The sequence below is a fragment of the Eulemur rufifrons genome, chromosome 7 (assembly GCF_041146395.1).
Source record: "Eulemur rufifrons isolate Redbay chromosome 7, OSU_ERuf_1, whole genome shotgun sequence".
Lineage (NCBI taxonomy): Eukaryota > Metazoa > Chordata > Mammalia > Primates > Lemuridae > Eulemur > Eulemur rufifrons.
Genome location: NC_090989.1, coordinates 65,862,020 through 65,885,377, shown reverse-complemented (window position 1 = coordinate 65,885,377; position 23,358 = coordinate 65,862,020). Strand labels below are relative to the sequence as shown.

Here is a 23,358-nt window from a genome sequence, read left to right as displayed (position 1 = left end):
AAAAATGCTGCCCCGAGGGCTTGAGTCCAGATCTAGCCCAGGAGTGGAAGGGGTGAGGCTCTGTCCATATAAGGACAAGTTTTCCTCTCTCTGTAGAGGCCCCCCACTTCCCCACACCTCCATCTTCCTCCCCCACGCTTCTTTAGGGGCACAGCCAGGCCAGCAAAGGACTTCAGGCCTGGAGCACAGATCTAGACATGGAGTTCAATTTCATCACAGAATGATTAAAATAGACAGAAAATACAAGCTGCTCTTAAACTTATATTACTATTATTTTTATCCCCTGGCCAGCCGTGTGAGCACAAAGCTGGTTTTGATTAAGCGCACGGCCCTTCCAGCCCCTCCTTGCCGCGGTTCTCACGGAGGTCTAGTGGCCCAGCACCCAGGGCCAGCAGTGGTGCGTGCTGGCCCCACAGCGCAGGCACTCTAGCGGGCAGGCCGCCCTGTGGGGCTCCGCGTGTGGGGTGTGCCTGGTTTGAAAGGGAAACTTGAGCCCCTTTCCTCACGGCCAGATGGCAAGATAAGGTGGAGGGAACTTCTAAAAACAAGGCTCAGAGCTGTCAGCTACAGCGGACTCGCTCTGCTGGCAGGTCCAGTGAAAACCCCAAGCCCCAGAGCCTGCACAGACGCAGAGCCAGGTGGGGGCTGTGGGCAGGGCCTTCTGAAGGCGGACGGTGTCAAAACCAATGCAGGAGGCGAGGGAACGTGGTTAACCGGAGAAGTGAATTCACAAGTAAATGGCCATTTTCTGCTTTCCAAAGCACTGCCGTAGGCGTTTTGTCCTCTGAGCCTCAGGACACTGTGGGGCAGAGAAAATAGGAGTCACTCCCTTCGTACAGATGTGGAAACACAGATATAGGGCAGCTTACGTTATTTGCGTGAGTTCCCAAGATTGCTGATGACAAAGCCAAAACTAGAGCTCTCTCAGTCCCTGCTGTGGTGATGCTTGGAAGTGAAGCCCAACATACCCCCACGAGCAGAGAAGGAACCTCAGTCCCTGCTGCCCTTCTTTCTGGAACCCGGGAAACCTGGGCCTCTCGTCCTTTGCTTGCTTGTACCTAAGTTTACCCATCAGTTAAAAAAAACCCCGATCCTTCTTTTTCTCCCTTCTCTACGTCCTGGGACTCACTGAAGGGGAGAGTGCTGAAGCCCAGGGATGCAGAACTATGGACATGCTCTGCCCTCTACTCCTCTTCCTCAGAAAGGGCCAAAGAAACAAAAAACATTCTGGGTGTACCTTTGTCTAAATTGTCATCAGTGACTGTTAGGAGTGCTGGCCTTGGCCAGGTAGGGTGGCTCATGCCTGTAGTCCTACCACTTTGGGAGGCTGAGGCAGGAGGATCACTTGAGACCAGGAGTTCAAGACCAGCCTGAGCAAGAGTGAGACCCTATCTCTCCAAAAAAAAAAAAACACAACACCAGAAAAAATTAGCTGGGTGTGGTGGTACAGGAGTGCAGTCCCAGCTACTTGGGAGGCTGAGGCAGGACGATTGCTGGAGCCCAGGCGTTTGACATTGCTGTGAGCTACGACACCACTGCACTCTAGCCCAGGTGAGAGCAAGACCCTGTCTCAAAAAAAAAAAAAAAAAAAGTGCTGGTCTTGGACGACCGGAAGAAGGGAGGGCCCAGGACAAGGGAGGCTGATGCTGGCCCCTTGCCCCTGGTGTTTGGCACCCGGACCCCAAATGTCAAGGGGAAGCACTGCCAGGTTTTCTTGTCTCTCGGACTAGCCGCCAGCCCCGCCTGCACCCGCACCGCCACCCTTGCACGTGTGCTGTCACACAGAGCTCGAGGACAGGCTGGGAGTTCAGCTGGCAACACGTGGGAACCATCTCTGGGGCTTCTGGGTGATATTGCTGCACAGACCCCAACCCAGACCAATTAGACTAAGATCTGGGGGGTGAGATACCCCAGTGCTGGTGCTTCTAATGTATAGCTGAGGCTGAGAACCACCGAAGTTGACAAATAAGTATGTCCAGAGGACTTTTCTATGGCTGGGAGTGACCAGGATCCGTGGGGAAAACATCCCATGTAAGAGAATGGAATCATCCCTCCTCATGGGGCTTTCTGCTCTCCCCTCCCTGTCCACGTGAAACTGGTGCTCTAGGGTGTGGGCAGCCCCCTGAGGAGCTTGGCAGTGTCACTCTGGATGGCAGGGACCCCTTACTCGCCACGGGGCTCCTTTGCCCTTCTGGGAGGTGGCGGGAGTCGGGGAACTCGCTGTGGGGATGGAGGCACTGGAGGGGCTGGGTTATCCAGAGCTGCGTAAAAGAGTTTCCTCAGCCTTGGCCCCTCAGTGGTGTCTTCTGTCTTTGGCTGGGACATTGACCCCCATGTCCCTCCCCTAGGCCTGTCTCTGAGCTGCCAGGAGCCTCTCGGTCCCTGGATTACCCGGCTCCTGGGGAGTGGGCGGGCGGGTTGGGAGGAGGCCTGCCTGGTGTTCAGGGCTCAGAAAGGATGCACAGAGGGACTGATGTGGGCACATCCATGTTCTGCCGCAGGCAAGGAACCCAAATGCCGCTAGGAGGAATATGTCCCCAGCCGTTCCGTTCTGTGTTCCCTGTGCCCACCCCTCGCAGCCCCAGTCTAGGCAAGATCAGCCAGGACTGCCCCATCCTGGAGGCGGGGACAGTGAAGTGGCCCTTCCTCCTCAGCCAAGCCACAGGAATGTGGCCGGAGCCGGAGCCTCCGCTGGAAAGTCCCACCCCTCCTCCCCACCTCTGAGCTTCCTCTCTTCAGAAGCAGGAAAAGGATGGACAGGAAGGGAGCTCCAAGGGGGGGCTCCCTCCTACTACTGTCCCCAAAGAGTGTTCCTTGTGGGGGAAGGGAAGGCTGGGGGACATGCTTAGTGATAGCCGTTCAGCCAGCTCCTTCCTACCCCTTAGTCCCTGGATGGTTTCCCCACAGCTTCTTAAAGTCCAGTCTTCTGGGGGGGGCCTCTTCCACCCCACCCAGCCCAGACTGACGGTTCCCTGCTGCCCCACCAAGGGAAGGCTCCCTCCGGCATTATCCACACTTTGCATTAATGCACAGAAGGAGTGTGAGTAGAGACCCAGGCCCCCCTCAACCCCAGGCCATGCACTCACCTGCCCAGCATTTGCGGGTCAGCCCAGCAGGCAGCTGCAGCAAGGTTTCCCTGGGCCTGCTCTGGGGAAGAAACTCCAACCTGGCTCCTAGACTCAGTCTCAGAGGGGTAAGGTGCGTGGCTGCCTGCTCGGAGGCCTTCGTTTGGTCTGTCAGGGCAAAGTTCGGTCTGTAGAAGGAAGTCGGAGAAGTCAGAGGCTGCAAGCCTCCCCTAGACGCTGAGCCCATGGGCGGGGACCCCATACGCTCCCTCCTCGGTGTGAGAGACCCTGTGGAAACCCAGAACATTCAGCCCGAGTGAGTCAAGTTCTGACGAAGGAGAGCGCTGGGGAGAGGGGAGTAGAGGGGTGCCTCTGACCGGCCCTGCCAGCGCTGTCTTTTTCTGGCGGCGTCTGCTGCTGCAGAGGGGGTGTCACTAGCTCCGGGGGTCACCTGTCTCCACCTGATTTATCAGGCCCAGGGGAGCAGACTGTCCTCTGGTGTTCTCATGGAGGGTGGAGGGGCTGCCCAGCTGCAGGCGCTGATCTGCTCAGTGGGCAGGGAGGACCCTCAGGGTGGGGCGGGCTGGGGGTCAGTCATGATTTTGGTTGAGGTTTTGACCGAGGTGCTTCCCTTGCTCTTTTCCTCAGCAGCTGCCAACTAAAGCTGTTGTTACCTGCTTTGTTCCAGATGCTCCGGCCGGTGAGAACACCAAGGCCCCGGAGATGAAAACCCGGAGGCCCAAGAGCTCTCTTCCCCCCGCGCTAGGAACAGAGAGTGAGTACTCGCTCGGCTTCCCCAGGCAGAGGCGAGCCGGTGCCCCCAGGACCGAGGGGCCTCAGAGCCCTGCCTCCTGCTCCCTCACTCTTGAGTGCAGTCATGGAATTCTGGCTTCTGTTTGGACCCCGAGGCTCCCAGGAAGCTCCCGATGACAGAGCCAGTGGCCTTTTCTCACCCACCTCCCTCTCCCCCGCCTGTCTGCAGCCTGGGTGGCATCGCATGGCTCTTGTTTTTCCTCCTACCCATGTGCCCCTCAGCCTCTCTCACACCCCTTCAACTTCTCACTGAGACCCCTGTGACAGCGTCTCCTGGTCTCTCCCCAGCTGAGTCTGGCCTGCCAGGGGGACCTTTCTAAACCATAGCTCTGATCTTCTCACTCCTGGTTGAAACGTGCAGTGGCCCCCAGAGCCTACGTATCCCAAGCCAGTGACACTCCGCATGTCAGTGCATGGGACACACCTCCTCACACGTGCACATGCAGCCCGTGTGGCCTGTCCCCACCTCTCCCGGTGCTGTCCCCAGCTCCTCTGCTCCTGTCTTACACTCAGGCCATGCTGAGCTCTTCCCTGCACTAGATGTCCCCCACTCCTTCCTTCATGCCTCTGCTGTGTCACCTCTCTCGTGGGACACCTTTACAGCAAACTCCAAGTGAAAAGCCCTCATCCCTGAGTTCTTCCCACTTCAGCTCCGAGGAACTGTCCCTCCTGTGAGCCCCCCTGGTGCCAGCACCTCCTCTCCGTGACAGTCTTCTTCCCAGCGTCAGGATGGCATGTCGGGGTCTCATCCTCCCTCCGCCACTGTGTGTTCCCTGAGGGCCCAGGCAGGGTCTGCTCAAGCGGTTTCCTTCAGAATGACACGGGCTGCACCTTGTTCATGGAAGGCCCTTCCTAGCATCTCAGAGTGAAAGCGCAGCGTGGTACAAACAGCCAAGGGAGGAAGGAGCTTCTCTGTGACCGTAGACAGCTGCCCCTCTCTTCCAGGATCTCAGCCTCTCCCAGAGCCCACTTATCCCCTAGGCCTGGTGCCGAGGGTCCACAGTGCTTCTACAGGCCTGCCAAATGCTGTGCTGTCTTACAAAACCAGAGGAAACGGTGAACTTTTAGGTCGAAGACAATGTGTTAATTCATAATATTGATATATTCATCCTTATACCAATGCAGTTGAAAAGTAAAATTTATATAATTGAAATACATATTGCATATAATATGTGATATAATTAAACACATATGTATTTATATTTTTTTTAATGGCAGAAGCAGCCCATGAAGGCAGAAGTGCATAGAATCCTCAAAAGTCATAATGCAGCCCTGGCTTCCCATGTGATTTTTAGGCTAATTTTATTAGCAGAAACCTCCAGTTTTAACAGAGAGTTGGACTGCCCAACCACTCTGTTTTAAAACAAACAAAAGGCAAGCTCCTAATTACCCACACTAATGGAGGAAAGTAATTGAGCCTGATTAATTCAAAGACTACTTCACTTTTTCCATTACAAGGCAGTGTTTTGTGACTTAGTTTTATTGTTTTCTTTCTTTCCATTTCTTTTTAAAACAACTTATTTACCTTCCTCATGATGAACTTGGGTTCCTTGAACATACCCCAGCCAGACCGTCAGGGGGAACTCAGCCTTCAGTGTGTTGGGGCAGCCAGATTGGAATTATAATTTCTCATGGATATTTAATCAAAGTGGGGAGCCTCAGAGTATCAAGAGTCAACATTTCATAAATTGTTGGAAATTATGAATAATTCTAAGGAAAGCCTGGTAAGAATGTGTTAATAATTTTATTTTTTAAGAGTATTCCTGGGGCCCATGCTCTAGTAGTTACAGGAAAATGTGAGTAGAGGAGACATAGGATGTAGGAAGAGTACCAGTGATTGTGAATTTGCAGTGTGACATGGCTGTCCCCTACCCCTGGGGACAGAAGCGGCAGTGTAGGTGCTGGCTGGAGGTCAGCAGCCTCCTGCCCTCGGCCCCCGCACGTCCACTCCAGGGAGATCCTGAAGGAGGTGAGGCGGGGTCAGAGCAGGCTGTGGAGGAGAAAAACAAGGTCCAGACAGTGAGCAGAGCAGGAGCTGGGCTCTCTGCCCTGGGGAGCAGCAGGCTGTGGAAAATCCCCCAGCAAGCTGTCATCGTCAGATGCTGGAGCAGTGCCTTGCACCCTTGGCTAGATATTAGATTCACCTGGGGAGCCTTTAAACCGCTGCTCAGCCCGGGCTGCACCCCAGACTAATTAAATCGGAATCTCAGGGGTGGGAGCCAGGCTTCAATATTTGTTTAAGTTCTTGGGTCACTCCCATGAGCAGTCACGCCAGACACCAGCTATTCAGGGAGAAGCCTGGTGCCCAGCCCAGAAGGGGGCTCCCCTACTGCCTCTGTTAAACATGGAGCCACCTGGGAGCCCCTCAAGCTGACATCATCAGCTCCCTGTGGTGTGGAGGCTGGAAGCAGTTAACGGGGGCTGAGAGGGCTCAGTCAGCCTTAAGTGGGCAGGAGCAGGGCTGGCAGCAGGGCTTCATCTCTGCAAAAAGCACACACCCACATTCATGCCTGGATTAACCCCAGCAGGCACTGCGGGCCTGCACGGGGGGATGTCACTCTGTATAGACAGCCTCTCCGCTGGAGGAACAGACATCGTCCTCCAAGAGGATGAGGGGTGTCTCCATGTGCAGTAACGGCCACTTGGCATCCCTTTGCCTGCCCATCCACCCAGCCCATCACCCCAAACCTGTCACCCTGCACCGAGAGCAGTAGCAGGTGGTTCTGGATGCCTCCACCTGCTCACACACCTGCACGCTTGTCCTTCAGAAGCCTGCAGCCTGGGTGCCTGAGGGACACTGCGGGGCTTTGATCCTGGGGCCTCCTGAGAAGGTGGCTGCCCAGAGATGGGAAATGAAGGGGCTCTTAGGTCTGCACCCAGTTCTTTTCTCCCTTTGGGGGATAATTTTCGTTGCTTACTAATTACGTAAATACATGTACACATTCTTATATAAGCATTTTAAGCAGTACGGAAACATACCAAGTACGATGTGGAAGTCTTCTTTCACCTACCCCCACTTCCACTCACCCCTCAAATATATTCACCTCGTTACTTTTTTCTGTGCATTTATATATATGTGTGTGTTTATATGCACAAATACATGAGTTGGGTTTTTCTCCCCCACAGAGATGAGATCAGCAGTCTATGCACCCCTGCAACTTGCCTTTTTCTGTTATTACTGCTGTCCCCAGGCCCAGAGACCTCCGATTCCGTGAGTGTTCTGGCTGTGTATGTGTTCAGTTTTGCCAGGGACTAAGAAGTTCCTAATCTAAGGGGGAAATCCACGTTTCCTGAGGGAAGGCGCAGGGATTTTCTCATCAAACCGATTGTGGCCAGACCCTGTCTGCACACCCCCAGGTCCTCTGAGCAAGCTGTCAGTGTTGGAGTGGACAACATGCACCCACACCGAACGCTGAGGAGTGTCAGGGAAAGCCACGTTGATCTGCCCCAACCCAAGCAAAGGACAGGGTGGGAGAAACTGACAAACGCACAAGTTACCAGTCCAGACGCCAACTCACTAGCACAGGAAGGAGGTGGGGGTAGTTTGGGAAGATGTCGGGTTGAGGAAAGCTCTGGGCTAGGTTATGAAGGAGGAGAGGAATGTGGTTGATGTGGTTTGGTTGAAGACGAATGATGACATTGGAGGGGAAACCGCGCAGATGCTAGAGCAAGTGTTGTGAGGGCACCTGACTCAGGATCAGAGTTTACCGAGTACCTCAATCTATGTTGCTTCCGCTGGGTCTCAACAGTGCTGCAGGTAGTTGTTCCCACTTTACAGATGAGCAAAACTGAGCCGTGGAGAACTAAATTGTCCTGCCCAGGTCTCAGCTAGTAAGGTGTGGAACTGTGATGCCAACCCTCATCTGTGTTCCTGCCACAAGCCTCTGTGCCTTGCCATAGTCTCAGGGCCATTCTCTGTGCTGTCCACATGAGGCTGGGCAAGGTGTCCCCCAGCCCTGAGGCAGCAGGAGGAGGCAGGGGACCGGCTGGTAGAGCTGGCAGAGGTCTGATGCCATCACAGCTGGGGGAGAAGGAGGGCAGCAACTGGCACGCTTCCCCAGATCTCCAGACAGGTCCAGGTGTGTGTTTGCTGCATGTATCTCAATTGGATTGTCTTTTTGAGACCATTTTGATATAATTTCAAATTTATAGAAAAGTTGCAAGAATAGTTCAAGAAACTGTTATATTCCCTTTCTTTAGAGTCACCACCTATTTGCATTTTGCTCCATTCTGTTATCATTCTCTAGGTATATATTCATTCATTCATTCATTCATTTAGGTAGATACCTACCATTTTAGACCAAATTGGAGACATCATGCCCTTGACTTCTGTCTCCTTGTGTGTCTCCTAAGAACATAGCCACAATGCAATTATTGAAATGAGGACATTTGACATTGAACCAGTACTGTTATCTAATCAATCCATGGTCTACATTCAGTTTCTGTCAGTTGTCCCAGTGATGTACTTTATGGCTCTTTTTCTCCTCCTGATGGGCATTAAATACCAACGCCCCTGGAGCACTTCACTCACTCCTCTAGTTCCGAGTGGGTCCCCACCTCCTTTTGGAGACAGAAGAGGAGAGAAGTGTACAGGCCCAGGGGAGGAGCATCCAAGACTCCTCCACCTGAGCTGAGCAGGGCAGGGGGAGGCAGGAACACCCCTGTGAGATGTCCAGTTGCCAGTTTGCTATGACCCCTCTGGGCAACATGCAGGCACAGGCATAGCAAGAAAGCCACTGGGCTAGAAAGCAGGAGATGAAGGTCCTGGTTCTCCCACTAATTGAATAGGTGGTGTGGTCAAAGCTCTCCATCCCTCTGGACCTTGGCTTCCTCACCTGTCACATGGGAAGTTTCTCCAGCGGACCCCATGCCTCCCCCAACTCTGACAGCAGGCCATTGGATGGAAAGCTTTTGAGTGACACGGCTCCGGTGAAGTCAGCTAACTCTCCTTCACATCAGCTGTTGTGTGAGGGAGTCTGAAGCTACAGCAAGTGTCACTGAGGTGGCGCAGCAGCAGAAACATCCCGAGGGAAGGAGGCTTTAAGCATAAGGACCAGGTTTAGGGTGCTTTAGATGGAGGGGTCTGAGTGGCCGGGGGAGTTCTTGGAAATTTTGTGTGCGGGAAAGCAAGCATGCTGCCTGCGCGAAGGTGCTGTTGACGGGTTTAAGAAATGGTTTTAGGAAGTACAGATGTGATGATGCCAGTTTGGTAACAGGCTCGGAGATTCCTCCTAGCAGTCTGTATAAGCTGATGATCTTTTAGAAAAAAGCAATGAGCATCTGTAGGGGATTTTACAACTTGAGGGCAGGACCTGGGTCCTGTCCATCTCTGACATTTCACTGACTGGCCCCTGAGCAGGTTTATAATGAATACTTGATTTTTCAAGCCAGTTTGTGAGTTCCACGCTTCAGGGGTCCCTGCCTCTGCCATGGTGCTGTGATTTAAGGATGATGTGGGTGCAACGTCCCTTTGTATTCTATGCCTGGCCTTGGCCTGAGCTTCCTCTCTGACACTGATCACTTTGGACTGTCCCAGATTATGGTACCTTTAGCTATCTTTGCCTTGGCCTCCCGTATTGTCTCTCTAAAACCGAAAGTCGTGTCAACTGGAAAGCATCTTGGGATATCAGAAACAGTGTCCAGTTTTCATGAAGGGTTTCCCCAGGATCAAATCTTTCTTTTAAACATTCTCTGCAGGTCATGGGGAATGTTCAGTCCTGACAGGATTCAAAAGGCTGGAAGGAAATGCCGGCGAGGTTGGGGTCTGGCGTCAAGGCTTGCCTGACAGTGAAACATGTGGGCACTGGGAGAGAAGCTGAGGTATTTCCATGGATGTTTCTGGAAGTTGGTGCCAACTCCCAGTTTCTCCCAGCTGCAGCGCTGGTCTGTGAGGAGAGTTAGTACCTAGCACCCCGACACATGCCCACTTTGTGACTGTGACTTCCACCCACATGGCGGCCACTCCTCCATCCTTCCCCAGCTCTCTCAGGGTCTCCCATAAGCCAGTGAAATGGCCAGAGGGGTCCTCCCCAGGGAGGGCCTGGAGGGCTCCACCAACCAGTGCAGGCACTGCTGGCCATGTGTGCTGGGCCGGGCTGTCCCTTTCACAGCCATTGGATGTTGGGGGAGAGGGGCGGTTTAGGAATGGATGTTTGCATAACAAGAGGAGTAGTGTTCCTCTGGAATCTTCTTTGTGTGACAGCCTTTGCTATGAAGGGAGGTAAGTGGGAAATTTGCCCAGAGATGTTAATTTGGGGAAAACAACTGGTATTTCTTCCCAAGTCTGAAAGGACATCCTGTAAGGGGCCGGTGTGTGCAGTGGGGGAGTGGGTCAAGTCACCAGGGCCCTGAACTCACCCCAGCACAGGGCAGTGGGACTCAGCCTTCTGCCCCCAGGCTCCCCTGCCACCCTCCTGCTCCGACATGGCCTCACAGGGTGGATGCTCATTCCATGTTCTATGCAGCCTGAGCCCCTTTTCAGGAGCCTTTGGCAGAAAATTAATGCTGGTTTTGGGAATTGTGAAGAGTTTGATGTCTATTTTTAGCTAACTACCTAAAAAGGGAAATGTCCCCAGAGAGGCAGAGATCCAGGGACCTCCCTGTACCCAAGGCTGGTAAGGCTAGCTCCCTGATTCCCCTTTGCTTTCCATTGTCTCAGACCCTTGTGACTGTGAGAACTACCTTCAGGCTCTGTACCTATGTTGAAAGCACTTCCTCTGGTCCTGCCCTGCTGACTTTAGTGTTTGAGAGAGAGGCACTCAGCTGCCTTTAGACTGAGCAACCTGGAAGCTTCTGTGGGGCACTGACCTCCTCCCTCCCAGGGCAGAAGGAAGGTTCATGAGGGCATTGAGGGGACTGGCCTCCCTAGTGCTGCTCCGGATTTCCTAGGAGGCTCCCAAATTTGAAGCTTTGATTTATGATGATTTTATTGGGCTGCTTCACTTCTTCTAACCTCAGTCTCCTGTCTGGAATGGAAGGCTCAGCACTGGCAGTTTTGATGCAGGAGGTGACAGAGCAGGGACTTCTCCTTTTCACAGAAAGTTGCACACGAATTCAAGCCCCAGGACCATCTCTCTCAGCATCAGAGCCCGGGGCTGGGGTGGAATATTACTTGGGAATTCCCACGTTAACAGAGTTACTTAGGAGTTCCACTCGCTCCTTTTGTAGCTATTTGTCAGACAAGTGCCAAGTATCGTGCTAGCCACTGGGAATACAGAAGGTAGACCCTGTTCCTGTCCTCAGGGAGCTTGCCATGTTGGGGGCAGGTTTCTGCAATGGGTGCCTTGCGATGAGTGCTGTGACAGGACCACCTTGGAGGGGCAGGAACCCAGCCTGGTGGTGGTGATGCCTGAGCCGCGAGACTTGCCTGGAGAATGTGCAAGAGTCAGCCTGGGGGAGAGGGACCAGCATGTGTGAAGAACTGAAGGCAAGAGCCAAGTGTTTCAGAAACTGGAAAATGTTCAGTGTGGAGTACAGGGCAGTGCCACCAAAAGGATGGTGCAGGGACCAGCAGCACTAGTAGCACCCAGAAGCCCAGAATCTGTGTTTTTAGCAAGTTTTCCAGGTGATCATAATGCCCAATAAATGTTGAGAACCACTGATACTGAGTATTGAGGGCATGATGAAGGGTGTTCCCCAAAGGGAACAGCAAGAAAGAAGGCTGCAGATGAAAGCCAGGGACAGCTTTCGAAGACCTTGTAAGACAAGTTGAATTTGATCATGAGTGGCAGTGGGCAGCCACTGGTGAGGTTTAAACAGTGGAGTGACTTCAGACTTGCAGCTGAGAAAGATCACTTTGGCCATAGGGTGACAGGTGTGGTAGGGGGGACAGAAGCCTAGGAGGTGGTCCAGTTGGGACTAGAATGGTGATGGTGGGAATGTGGAAAGTGGCAGCCTGAGGAGGTGCTTAGGTGATGGAATCGATAGGCATTAGTGAGTGGACGTGGGCAGGGGGGGGGCTTTGGTTGGAACAGGGATGAGGAGCAGGTTTGGGGAGAAGATCCTGGATTTGGGTTTGGACATGTCGGGCTGGCGGTATGTGCTTGGCATCTCTCAGGGAGCTGACAGTCATGTAGTTGTATGTGTAGGTGTGGGCTCGGGAGAGCAGGGGATGGAAAGAGGAACTCTAAGAGCAGCAGTGAGTGAAGTACCCGAGGTGTGAGAGTTTGGGGAGTGGTGTGGGGCCTGGGGCTGGCTGCAGGGGGAGGTGACTGCATCCCTCCTCAGAGGGGCAGCCCCGTGGAGGGGGGGCCAACTGCCCACCCTGCAGCCTGTGGCCACCGTGGGGTTTGCAAAGAAGGTTGGGTTTTACTTTTTTTCTAGGATATTCCTCTCTAACAATGGCTGGTGCAGAAAGTTTGGGGCATCAGAGAAGGGGATGAGAGGCAAAGGACTGACAGGAATAATAAGATATAACAAGGTGAATCCAGAGGAGAGGAAACTAGTGACCCAAGGAGTACTGAGAGTTTGGGCATCTGGACCAGTGACAATGTTACCTCCATTGAGGACCTGGAGTGGGGAGGAGTGCAAGGTGCAGCATGAGCGATCCCACGCAGGTGTGAGGCTGAACTGACAAGCAGTGTGGCACAATAAATGGCTGAAGGAGCTAAATTGGTCCCAGAGGACAGAGAAGTCCTCTAGGGATCTGTTTGCTTGGGGAAGAGGGGTGGGGGGAAGGGCTGGAATTAGAGCATGTACCATATGTTATACTTTCTTTACAACAAATTTTATTGATTCCTCCCACATTTTTTAAGTGAGGAAACTGGAGCCCTGAGAGGTTAAATCGTGTGCGTTAAGTCCTGCAGCTCAGGCAGAGACAGTGTTTGAACCCAAGCCCAGTTCTGCAGGGGACAGAGCAGGTTCGGAGGCCTGGGTGTGGGGATGCAGTGGATTTTGTCAGCTGGAGGAAGAGGGAACAGGAAGAAGGCAGCCGTACCCTGGGCAGCAGGAGGCTCAGGTCCTATTTCTAGCTCGGCCACATCTGGTTTTGTGAACCCAGCAAGTCACCTGATTTTTATGAGACTCCATCTCCTTTTTCATAAGATGGAAACATCACGAGGTGCCCTGCTAGTGTTTGGTTGGGATAAGTGAGAAACTCCCTCTTAGAAACCTGGTTTCAGAAACAGGTGGCTCCGCTTTCCCTTGTAAGCCCGAAACACAGTTAATGGATTTCAGCAGATGGTCGTATAAAATATGTATAGAATAGGATGCAGAACATTGTTAACATTTAAAGGTGTTTTTACTGATAGGAACCAAACCAGCTTCAAATGCTAACCAATTCAAACAGCAGTAGCTCCAAACTTATAGAGCAAACAAAAATGTGGCCTTCAATCCCATTTAACTGTAACACTGAAAGATAGATACTAGTTAGGGCTCTACTTCTAGCCACACAGGTTTACCCAGAGCTCCAAGCACAGGGCAGGAGCTTAGAGTCCCCTGATTTCATGCTATGCCGCTGCCCTCTCCTTCTTAACCCCTGTTCACCACCCCAGGGACCGTCCCCACCTTCCCTCCCCACCTGCTGCCACCCCACGGGTCCCACCCACAGCTGTGTTAGATTGCTAAGGCTGCCATACAAAGTGCCACAGACTGGGTGGCTTGAGCAACAGAAATTTATTTTCTCATAGTTCTGGAGGCTAGAAGGTCAAGAGCAAGGTTTCTAAGGGCTTTCTCCTTGGCTTGTAAATGGCCAGCTTTTCCCTGTGTCTTCTCATGGTCTTCCCTCTTCGTGTGTGTGTGTCTGGTCTCTCTTTCCTAATCTCTTCTTTAAGGACATGAGTCAGATTGGATTAGGACCTACTCTAATGGCCTCATTTTAACTTATTCCCCCCTCTTTTAAGGCCTTATCTCCAAATACAATCACATTCTGAGGTCCTGGGGGTTAGGGCTTCAACATGTGAATTTGGGGGGACACAGCTCAGGCCTTAACACCCGCCATCCACGAAGCTCCTCTGAACAGATGGCTTCTCTCTCCAGAGGCGAGCAGGCCCCGGCCCTGGCAGAAGCCCTCTCTTCTCCCCGGCAGTCCTGGAAGAAGGCGCACAGGGCCTTTGTGACTCAGCCAGGCACAGGTGCCCCTGCCCCATCTGGTCCCCCCAACAGGGACTCGGCTTCCTGTGCTCTCCCCGCTAGCATCTCTGGGCTCTCTCTGTCCCCTGACTCCTAGCCTTCTCACCTGTCTTCTCTCTTCTCTCTCATCTCGGAATAAACCTTAGCTTGACATTTCCTCTCCTGTCACCCTGTTTCTCTTTGTCCTTCACCTCGGAATTCTGACCGACTAGCTGACTCCCCCATTTCCTTGAGAAGCTCCTCTGGAGTGACTTTGGACCACACAGTCCACGGAGCCTGGCCTTTCCAATGTCACTGTCACTCCTTGCTGGTCACCTGGAGCCCTTTCCAGAGTCTGTCCCCCTCTATCCTTGCTGCAGGGACATTCTCCTACTCTGGGGTCCTTCCCCAGCCCTCTCCTTCATCCCAGCTCCTCCCTGCGGGCACCGCCTGGGTCAGACCCTGCCCTTCCCATCTGTCATTGCGTTCTCCTTCCGCAGAGGACTGACCCGTCCTCACACGTTCCATCATAACTGCATGTTTCACCCAGAACCTTTCACTTCCTGTCTCCACCAACCTCTCTCCACAATTCTGATCCTGAGCTGCTAGCCTACAAACAGACTCAATTGTTTTCATCTACCAAATTCACCTGAAAAAGCCAAACTACTCATCTTTCACTCCTAAATTTCATGTTCCTTCAATACGATTTTCCCCATGTAGCTAAGCAAGAAATTCAAAGGTAACGTCTGTACCTCCCTCTTGTTTAGCCCCCTAAATTCTTTTCGTTTTTCCTCTGTCTCTCATTTGTATCTTCTTTTTTGGATGGGTCTTGACCAGGGCCTTGCGAGGTGTGGCAATGGCCTCCTACGTGGATGTCTGTCCCTGAAGAGTTGGAGAGAGCTGTAGGGGACCTCTAGCCCAGGCTGACGCTGCTTGTGTCGGGACGCCCCGTTCACGCAGGACAGAGGCCTAGCTCTCAAGCTCAGCCTTCAAGGCCAGCACTGTTCAATAGAACTTTCTGTGATGATGGAAATGACCTAAGTCTACACAATGTGATAGCCACTAACCACGTATAGCTGTTGAGCACTTGAAATGTGACTAGAGCGACTGAGAAACTGAATTTTTAATTTTCTTTCATTTGAATTGCACACTGGCTTCATACCACTGTACTCCAGTATCAGCCCTGTGCTCTGACCAGCCCCCGCCACACATCACCCTGACTCTGAACTCCGAGGCCTGTCTGTGCCCGACCGCCGGCTCTTCTCCCTTCTCCAGCTCGGATCTTCCCTCGCTCCCAGGTCTGCGGTGCCCACCTCTCAGCCTTCCGACCATCTGCGCAGCCCACTGTCCTCCCTCCCTCCTGCATTTGAGTAGCCACATCCTGTTGGCTGGACAACACGTTTTTTAACTTTCTATTTAACTTTTATTTCAAAATAATTTCAGACTGACAGAAAAATTACAAAAATAGCGTAAATAATTCTTGTGTACCCTTCATCCAGATTCTGCAAATGTTAACATCTTACTGTGTTTGCTTTTCATATATTCTCTCTCTCCCTTTCTTTTTCCAGCCCCTTTTCCTCTCCACGCACACATACACACACATATACATATATATTACATTTTATGAGCAGTTTGGAAACAAGTTGCATGCACAATGCCCTCTATCCCTAAATACTTCAGTGCATATTTCCTTCAAACAAGGATAGTCTCTTATAAAGCCACAGTCTGATAATCAAAACAGAAAATTAACACTGATGCGATACTGTCATCTAATTTATTGACCTCCTTCAAATGTTGTCAGTTGTCTTATAAATGTCCTTGATGGCTAAAGAACAAAAGCCTTTCCTGTGGACCACACATCCTGACCTTTAAGGCCTCGAGCCCTGATTTCTCACATTTGTTTGGTTTTCTCCTCAGTACCCTGGTTAGCAGTGTGTACTGATCGGCATTTGCATGGCACACAGTAGGCCCTCAGTAAACTGTTGGAGATGGACGGATGGATCCGTAATGGCAGTGAGTCAGGGTGAGCTTGGTGGAAGCAGCCCTGCCCGGGCTTAATTGATTGCACCGCTGGTAGGCATCAGCTCTGTGATCACCGAGTGCTTCCGTCTGGGATCACCTCCTTCCAGCAGTCCTCCGAGGGTGTTCAGCTGGGTAACAGCGCTCCTCCCAGTGTCGAAATGCACAACTGATAATGCAGTAGGTCAGCTAACTCCCCGCTGTTCACAGAGCAACCCCATATCCAAACCAGGACATGGCCCTGCTTCTCTGGAATCTTCAGTGTGAGGCTGTGTGGATGAATAATTGTTACTGTTAACCCGCTCATTCATTCAACACATAGTTACTGAGTGCCTACTATGTGCCAGGCACATTGGCTATGCGGCAGTGAACAACAAAAAAGGCCCTGCGCTCACAAAGCTATAGTCTAGGGGGAGGAGAAGGGCAGAGAGTAAATAAACAAGTAAATATATAGTCTGTCCTTCGGTGACCAGTGCCACGGGGGCATAATCATGCAGGGTAGGATGGTAGGGAGTGCTAGGGCTGCTGTTGTATCGGGTGCTTAGGGCGATCTCATTGGTAAAGTGGCTCTTCCCCACTTTTTGTATTAGGTATAACTTCCCTGCAGTAAACTTCACCCTCTTTAGTATGCAGTTCTGTGAGTCTTGGCAAACTCGTATAATCATGCAACTCGACCACGGTCAAGATACAGTCCCAGCACCTCGAAACACTTCCCTGTGCCCCTCTGTAGTCCAGCCGTTCCCCCCACCACCTCCGGCAACCATTAATCTGTTCTCTGTCTCTATAGTTCTGCCTTTTCTAAAACGTCGTATAAGTAGATTATACAGTGTGTAGCCTTTTGAGTCTGGCTTCTATGAGCAGAAAAGAAAGAGAAATCATTGAGATTCATCCACGTTGTGCATATCAGTAGTTTTGTTTCTATTTAGTTATTTACTTATTGAGACTAGGTCTCACTCTGTCACCCGGGCTACAGTGCAGTGGCATCATTATAGTTCATAACAATCTCTAAGTCCTGGGCTTGAGGAATCCTCCTGCCTCAGCCTCCCATGTAACTGGGACTACAGGTGTGTGCCACCACACCTGGCTAATTTTTCTATTTTTTATGGAGATGGGGTCTCGCTCTTACTCGGGCTTGTTCCTTTTTACTGATGGTGTCAGTGGACCACAGTTCCTCCATTTGCCAGTGGAGGGAAATTTGGACACCTTCTTGTTTGGGGCAATTATAAATAAAGCCACTATAAACATTTGCATACAGGTGCTTGTGTGCACGTAGGTTTTCCTTTCACTTGGATAAGTAAGTTAGGTGACTTGAGCAAAGACCTGAAAGGACTGTGAGAGCCAGCCAAGAAGATCAGCGAGGGTACCTTTGCCTGTGCACCGTATTGTTATTTAGCTGCATATATAGGTTTGTGCTGCAAAACTTTTCTGTTTGAGTCATTTTTATTTGAGTTATTTGGAGGAAGAGGGGGTGGGAAGGGAGGAGAGCATTCATTCATCCATTCAACAAACGTTTAAAAACATGAAAGCCGCCAGGCCACAGTCTGTGGCCCAAAGGAAGCCTGAAACCCTTGGATCCACACCAAAGGCTAATTTTAGTTGGTCTATCTGACATAATTTCCTTGCGGAGTTTCCTGAAAGTTAGAGTGAGAGAGTAGTTAGTGAGTCTGGGGTTATCATCTTTGAATAGGACTACGGGAGCTTAAGCATTTTTGACAGTTTTTATCTCATTGGAGGCTCCAGAGACCCCTCCAGAGGTCGCGAATAACTGACATTCATTGGGTTGTGAGGTTATCTGCGTGACAGGGCAAGAAGATCTCTGGACAGACATATTCAAACAAGGGCTCTCCCTGGACGAGGGGCCAGTGGACAAGACTGCATCCTCCTGATCAGGAGCTTTGTGAAAAAACTACAGAAAATAACTTGTAAACGTCTTTGTTTCAGGTGATGCAACTGTGAAAAAGAAACCTGCCCCCAAGACACCTCCGAAGGCAGGTAATTGGCCACAGCAATATCTGGGGACAAAGGAGTCATCTGCCATAAGGGGTTTTTTCTTTACCCTGCTAGACTGACTACCTGGGTATGTGACCCCAGGAGACACCCCACAGACCCCAATTCAAGCTCTGCAATATTCAGGCGAATTTGTTCCGTGAGCCAGTTCTGCACAGCCCGGCCCCCGCCCCTCCACTGCCCCGTCTCTCCCCTGCCTCCCCTGCGTGGGCAGCCTCGTACAGGACTGGCAGCTTTCCTCCCCTTCTGTGCAGCTCTGCCCTGACCGTCTTCCACGCTGCCCCTTGTGGAGACGGCCCACGGGGTGCCACCTCTGTGCTCTGTGCGTCCTTGTTAAATGGAGCCCTTGTCTGTTTTCTGTTGAAAGACACTTGAGGATGTGACATCGAGCCTGTCAGCCAGGTGACCTGGAGGTTAGAAGGCAAGGTGCTGTTTAATGAATAAATGAGTTAGGACATTGACTCAAAAAATTAGGGTAAGACTCAAATTCCAGCACAACTAATAAATGGAGAGTGCTGGAATAAAGAGATGAACAAACCTACTGGTCCGTGAGCTCACATGATTTGGAGCAGGGGTCAGTGCCCTCAGGTGTCCCCCGAAGGGTCTGGAAGCGGAGACAGGAGCCAGCAGACCACTGTGGACAGTAGCGCCCAGTGAGATCAGAATGCCGGAGGCTCCCTCCTCGCTCACGTTCTGCCCTGTCCTCTCAGCAATGCCCCCTCAGATCATCCAGTTTCCCGAGGACCAAAAGGTGCGCGCGGGAGAGTCAGTGGAGCTGTTTGGTAAAGTGACAGGCACCCAGCCCATCACCTGTACCTGGATGAAGTTCCGAAAGCAGGTCAGTGACGGAGGAGGGTGGCCTGAGAACACCCCACAGCCCCTGGGCGAAAGGGGTGAGCGATGCTATAATGGGATGGCCTCAATCTTCGTCGCTTTGGAGTTGGGAGACACCCTCACCCACCCATCACCCACCCACCAAGCCCGAGTTCTCACTAACCTTTTCTTCTGAATCTGCCAATGAGCCCCAGCTACTATCTGTATAGTAGAGAAAAGTGTGAAGGAAAAAACAGAAGCCATCCATGGCCCCTACCTGATTTGCTATCACAGTCTAGAATCCTACTCGGAGTCAGGAAAATCGAACCTGACCTAAGATGACCTCCCGGATTCCGTGAGCTTTCTGTGCCTCTGCGCCAGCCCACTGATTCCTGTCTGATACCAGCTTAAACCTCCCACGTGCTGAAGGGAGAAAAGTGAATCTGAATATTTGGACAGATAAATTGTACAGTAAATAGAATTTTGGCTTACTGACCCAGAAATATAACTACAATTTATAAAAATGGTTCCTATGGGAAAAATTTTTGAATTTCCAAACAACTGGCTTAGGTGTGACGTTGGGGAGCCTGGCTGTTCCACCCATGTCACGTTGGTGGTGTGTGCCTGCATGCAGGGTCAGCAGAGACCTGGGCTGGGGGCTGGCACAGGCTGAGGAACGCCATAGAAGGGTTGAAGGTTTATTCTGAGCCCTCTGGTGCTCTGTTTCCAAACCATACAGATTGTCCTAGGCCCAGAGATGAGCAGCTGGTTACTGCCAGGGAGGGAAGTGGGGCTGGTCTCCAAAGATGGAGATAGGCAGCTAGCCTTTAGCATCCCAAAGCTCATTTGCCCTGAGCTGTGTCTGGGCTACTGTCATCTGAAATAAGGTGGAATCTCATCACTTTTCAGGGACATTTAGCCAAGTTCTAGCTCTACCCATCAGACCTTTCTGCAGTGATGGAAATGTTTTGTATCTGTGCTGTCCAATGTGGTAGCCACTAGCCATATGTGCCCATTGAACACTTGAAATGTGGTTAGTGTAACTGAGGAACCGAATTTTTAATTTAATTGATTAAAATTGTTATAACAGCTTTGTTGAAATATAATTCATCCACCATAAAATTCACGCTTTTAAAGTGTATAGTGAAGTGATTTTTAGAATATTCACAAGGTCGTGTAACCATCAGCGTTATCTAAATCTAGAATATTTTCATCGCCACAGTAAGAAACTCCAGCCCCGTTAGCAGTCATTCCTCCTCTTCGCCCAGCCCCTGACAACCACTTACCTACTTTGTGTCTCTATAGGTTTGCCTATTCTAGACATTTCATATGAATGGAATCATATAGTATTTCATCTTTTGTGTATAGCTTTTTCTTTTTACCTAGCATAATGTTTTCAGGGCTTATCCATGTTATAGCATGAATCAGTAGTTTGTCCCTTTTTATGGATGAACAATATTCCATTGTCTGGATGGATCACATTTTGTTTATCTGTTCATCAGTTGATGGACACTTGGGTTGTTTCCACTTAACTAATTAACTGGCCACATGTGGCTGGTGACTACTGCACTGGACAGCACAGAAGAGGTCTGAACCCGCTGGGATAGGCTCTGTGGATGACTGTTCAGACGTGTTGTACCATCCTGTCCCAGAGCAGTGGAGGGAGGCTGGGACGCACCTGAGCTGTGTGCTGGGAGCAGCAGGTGCTGAGGTAGTTCATGCACCCTGCCCCTGCTCAGCACCCTCCCTGCCCACCCAAGCTGGAGCAACCCTCAGGGAGGCCTGGCTCTGGGTGCAGGAGGTGGGGACCTGGGAGAAGCACAGAATCCAGACCAGATAGAGCCCCCACAGCTCATCCAGCTGCTTCCCCAAGGGAGTGGGGAGTGGGGGAGGAGCTTTCCTTTCCCAGCCCCAGGCTTCAGCTCCTGCTGCACCCTCCACCCCCAGATCCAGGAGAGCGACCTCATCAAGGTGGAGAACAATGAGAATGGCAGCAAGCTCACCATCCTGGCTGCGCGCCAGGAGCACTGCGGCTGCTACACGCTGCTGGTGGAGAACAAGCTGGGCAGCAGGCAGGCCCAGGTCAACCTCACGGTCGTGGGTGAGTTGGGGGCCGGGGGCAGGATGTGTGAATCTCAGGGCCTCCCCGCACTGCAGAGAGAAGATCACATCACCGCAGTTGCCACCGGACTCTGCTGACCTCCAGGCCCAGCTGAGGGGTCCGTGCTGGTCAGAAATCCTCTTTCTTGTCTCTGGCCACACCCTCCCCCACTGTCTATGTATCGGTTCCTCCAATTCCCCACCCTGCAGGCCTTGGCCTCCAGCCTCTGAGAAATGCACGACATCGGGCATGAGCCTGCTCAGCTTCCTGGCCCCCACACCTACGGGTGTCTATATCTGTCCCCATGCTGCCTCCACCCTCCAGGCTCTGGGGATGGCCCACTTTTGTCCCTCCTGAAGCTGCTCCCTTTTCCTGAGCTCTGGGACCCAGGCCCTAGGGCCACCCCATCCCCACTTCTCACTTCTCCTCAACCTTAGCAGCCTGTGAGTGTCGCCATCTCAGCCAAATGCACAGGAGTGTGTAACTCCTGCGATGCTTTGTCTTGCTCTAGCTACCCAACCTCCTCCTTCTCTCTCTCCCCCTCCCCTGCCATGGCCAAACCTGTGAGGGAGGCGAGTCTCTACCCTGACCCTGCTTCTTTACCCCTGGCACCCTCAGCTACTTGTGGTCCCACACCCCATTAGTCTGCTGGGACCGCTCTTCTGAGGTCACCGTGACCTCCTACTCCTGACTGCACTCCCTTTTCCTTATCACCTACACCCCAAGGTTGAGTCGAGTCTATCTCCACACTGATTCACAAGATCACTTTCCCCTCTCTTTCCTGATCACTGTTTTCATGCCCTGGTCAACTCTCTCCTGGAACATCAAGATAGCTTTCTAATCGGTCTCCTGCTTTCGGTCATGCTTGGCTCCAGTCCCCCCATGTGGCAGGCGCTTGGACAGCAGAGGGACAAACAGGCAAAGGAGCAGACAGCTGGAGAGTAGACCATGTCTCGTGCGTTTCTGGGACATTCTACGTTGTGCACATGAAAGCCTCTGACCTGGTGTTTACTGACATGTGCACGAGACTCAAGTGGGTTTCCCCTCTGTCCTTGGCTTTCAAGGTATAAGGTACCTTTGTGAAAATTAGAAAAAGGGAACCTGCTGGGCTGAGTGAAAGGCTGCACCCCAGCCTCACCCCGGGCTTACCACCTGGCCTTGGGGAGCAGAGGTTGGCCCAGAGGCCCCCGCTTGGTCCCTGTGTGCAGTGACAAAACTCCCAACTGTGTGTGCTGGTCCTGACCTCGACTCCCTGCTTTCTAGACTTTCCTGTGTGTGTTCCTGGTACACACATATGAGCACACGGAACAAAAGGATCTGTTGGTAACAGGGCTCGTGTGGCCACGGTGGTCAGAAATCTTCCTCTGGAATCTCTCTTGTGGAGGTATCTAGGCATGAAGTTGAAAGTTGGAGGTGACTCTTAACACCTGTTGTAGCTCTGACGTCCTGTGATTCTCTGACTCTGTTCTCTGACATCCTGTGATTCCCTGACTCTGTTCCCAAGCAGTTTTCCTCCCCCGTCTTCATGTGGTATCCCCCCGTTAGGACTAGGTTTGACAGGACAGATTGATGCTTCCAGCCTTACAAAGGGGAAAGCAAGGACCAGCATAAGCCAAGGAACACAGTGTATCACGGCCAAGTAGGAAGTAGCTCTCGGGAGCTCCAAAATGCCTGTCCTCCAGATGCCACTCATGGCAATGTGACGTGGGTGCAGAAGGTCCCAAAAGGTAAAGGAAACTTCTGACTGGAAAATGCATCTTCAGGGGCACATGCAGCCTTTGAGGGAACTGTCCACATGCCATGGAGTTGTGGATGTCCTTCCCCCCATTTTCTCACCCTGAGCCCCGGGAAGCCCTGTAGCATCTCCCTCCAGCCCTAAGCAGTTGGAGAAGAGAGTGTCCTTATCCAACCAGGTGAATCAGGAAGAGGTGAGGACAAAGGATAAAGCAAAGCAGAGGTGGGAAGACAAGGGAGGTAGCCAGTGAACTGTGCCCAGGCCAGCTGCCAGAACAGACCGTGGGTTCCAGGGCCCAGCCTGACTCCCTGGAAGTACTGAAGAACCCCTGGAGGATTGTCACTGGACACAGGGGACCTGGGAGAGGGAATTCCCAGAGGACCGAGCTTTAGCACCACTTCCTGTCCCCCGGCGTTCTGTATTTCTGTTTGCCTTCTCTCTTGCCCGGCTCCTCTCTCCAGCTTCGCTTCTTCACCCCATGCTGTTTCATCCATGTCTCAGTGTCTGTCACTCTGTCCCCTCCTCCCTTTTCCCTTTGTCTTCCTCTGACCCCCTCTCTCTTGTTTCCTCAGGTCAGGAGCTTTAGATCTGGGAAGGCCCACGTACTAGTAGGGAATGGGGTTTCCACCTGCGAAGGAGGCGGGGGACTCTCTCTCTCTCTCTCTTTCTCTCCCCTTGGTGACCCCAGGGGCTATGTCAGCCATTTCCCCCAAGGAGGGCTGGTGCTAGTGGTCCAGTCTGCCTGTGCACTTAGACCC

The 23,358-nt window shown here is 52.0% G+C and overlaps 1 protein-coding gene across 8 annotated transcripts in view; it reads left to right on the top strand.

The window, feature by feature from the left end:
* The window catches only part of MYLK (myosin light chain kinase), a 181,978-nt gene that overhangs the window by 115,625 nt on the left and 42,995 nt on the right, over nt 1-23,358 (top strand). For all 8 annotated transcript variants that reach the window (XM_069475118.1, XM_069475122.1, XM_069475117.1 and 5 more), the window contains 4 exons: nt 3,754-3,840; nt 17,886-17,936; nt 18,662-18,789; nt 20,712-20,865. In XM_069475118.1, coding sequence (XP_069331219.1) covers nt 3,754-3,840; nt 17,886-17,936; nt 18,662-18,789; nt 20,712-20,865 — 420 coding nt within the window. The remainder of the gene's footprint in view (nt 1-3,753; nt 3,841-17,885; nt 17,937-18,661; nt 18,790-20,711; nt 20,866-23,358) is intronic.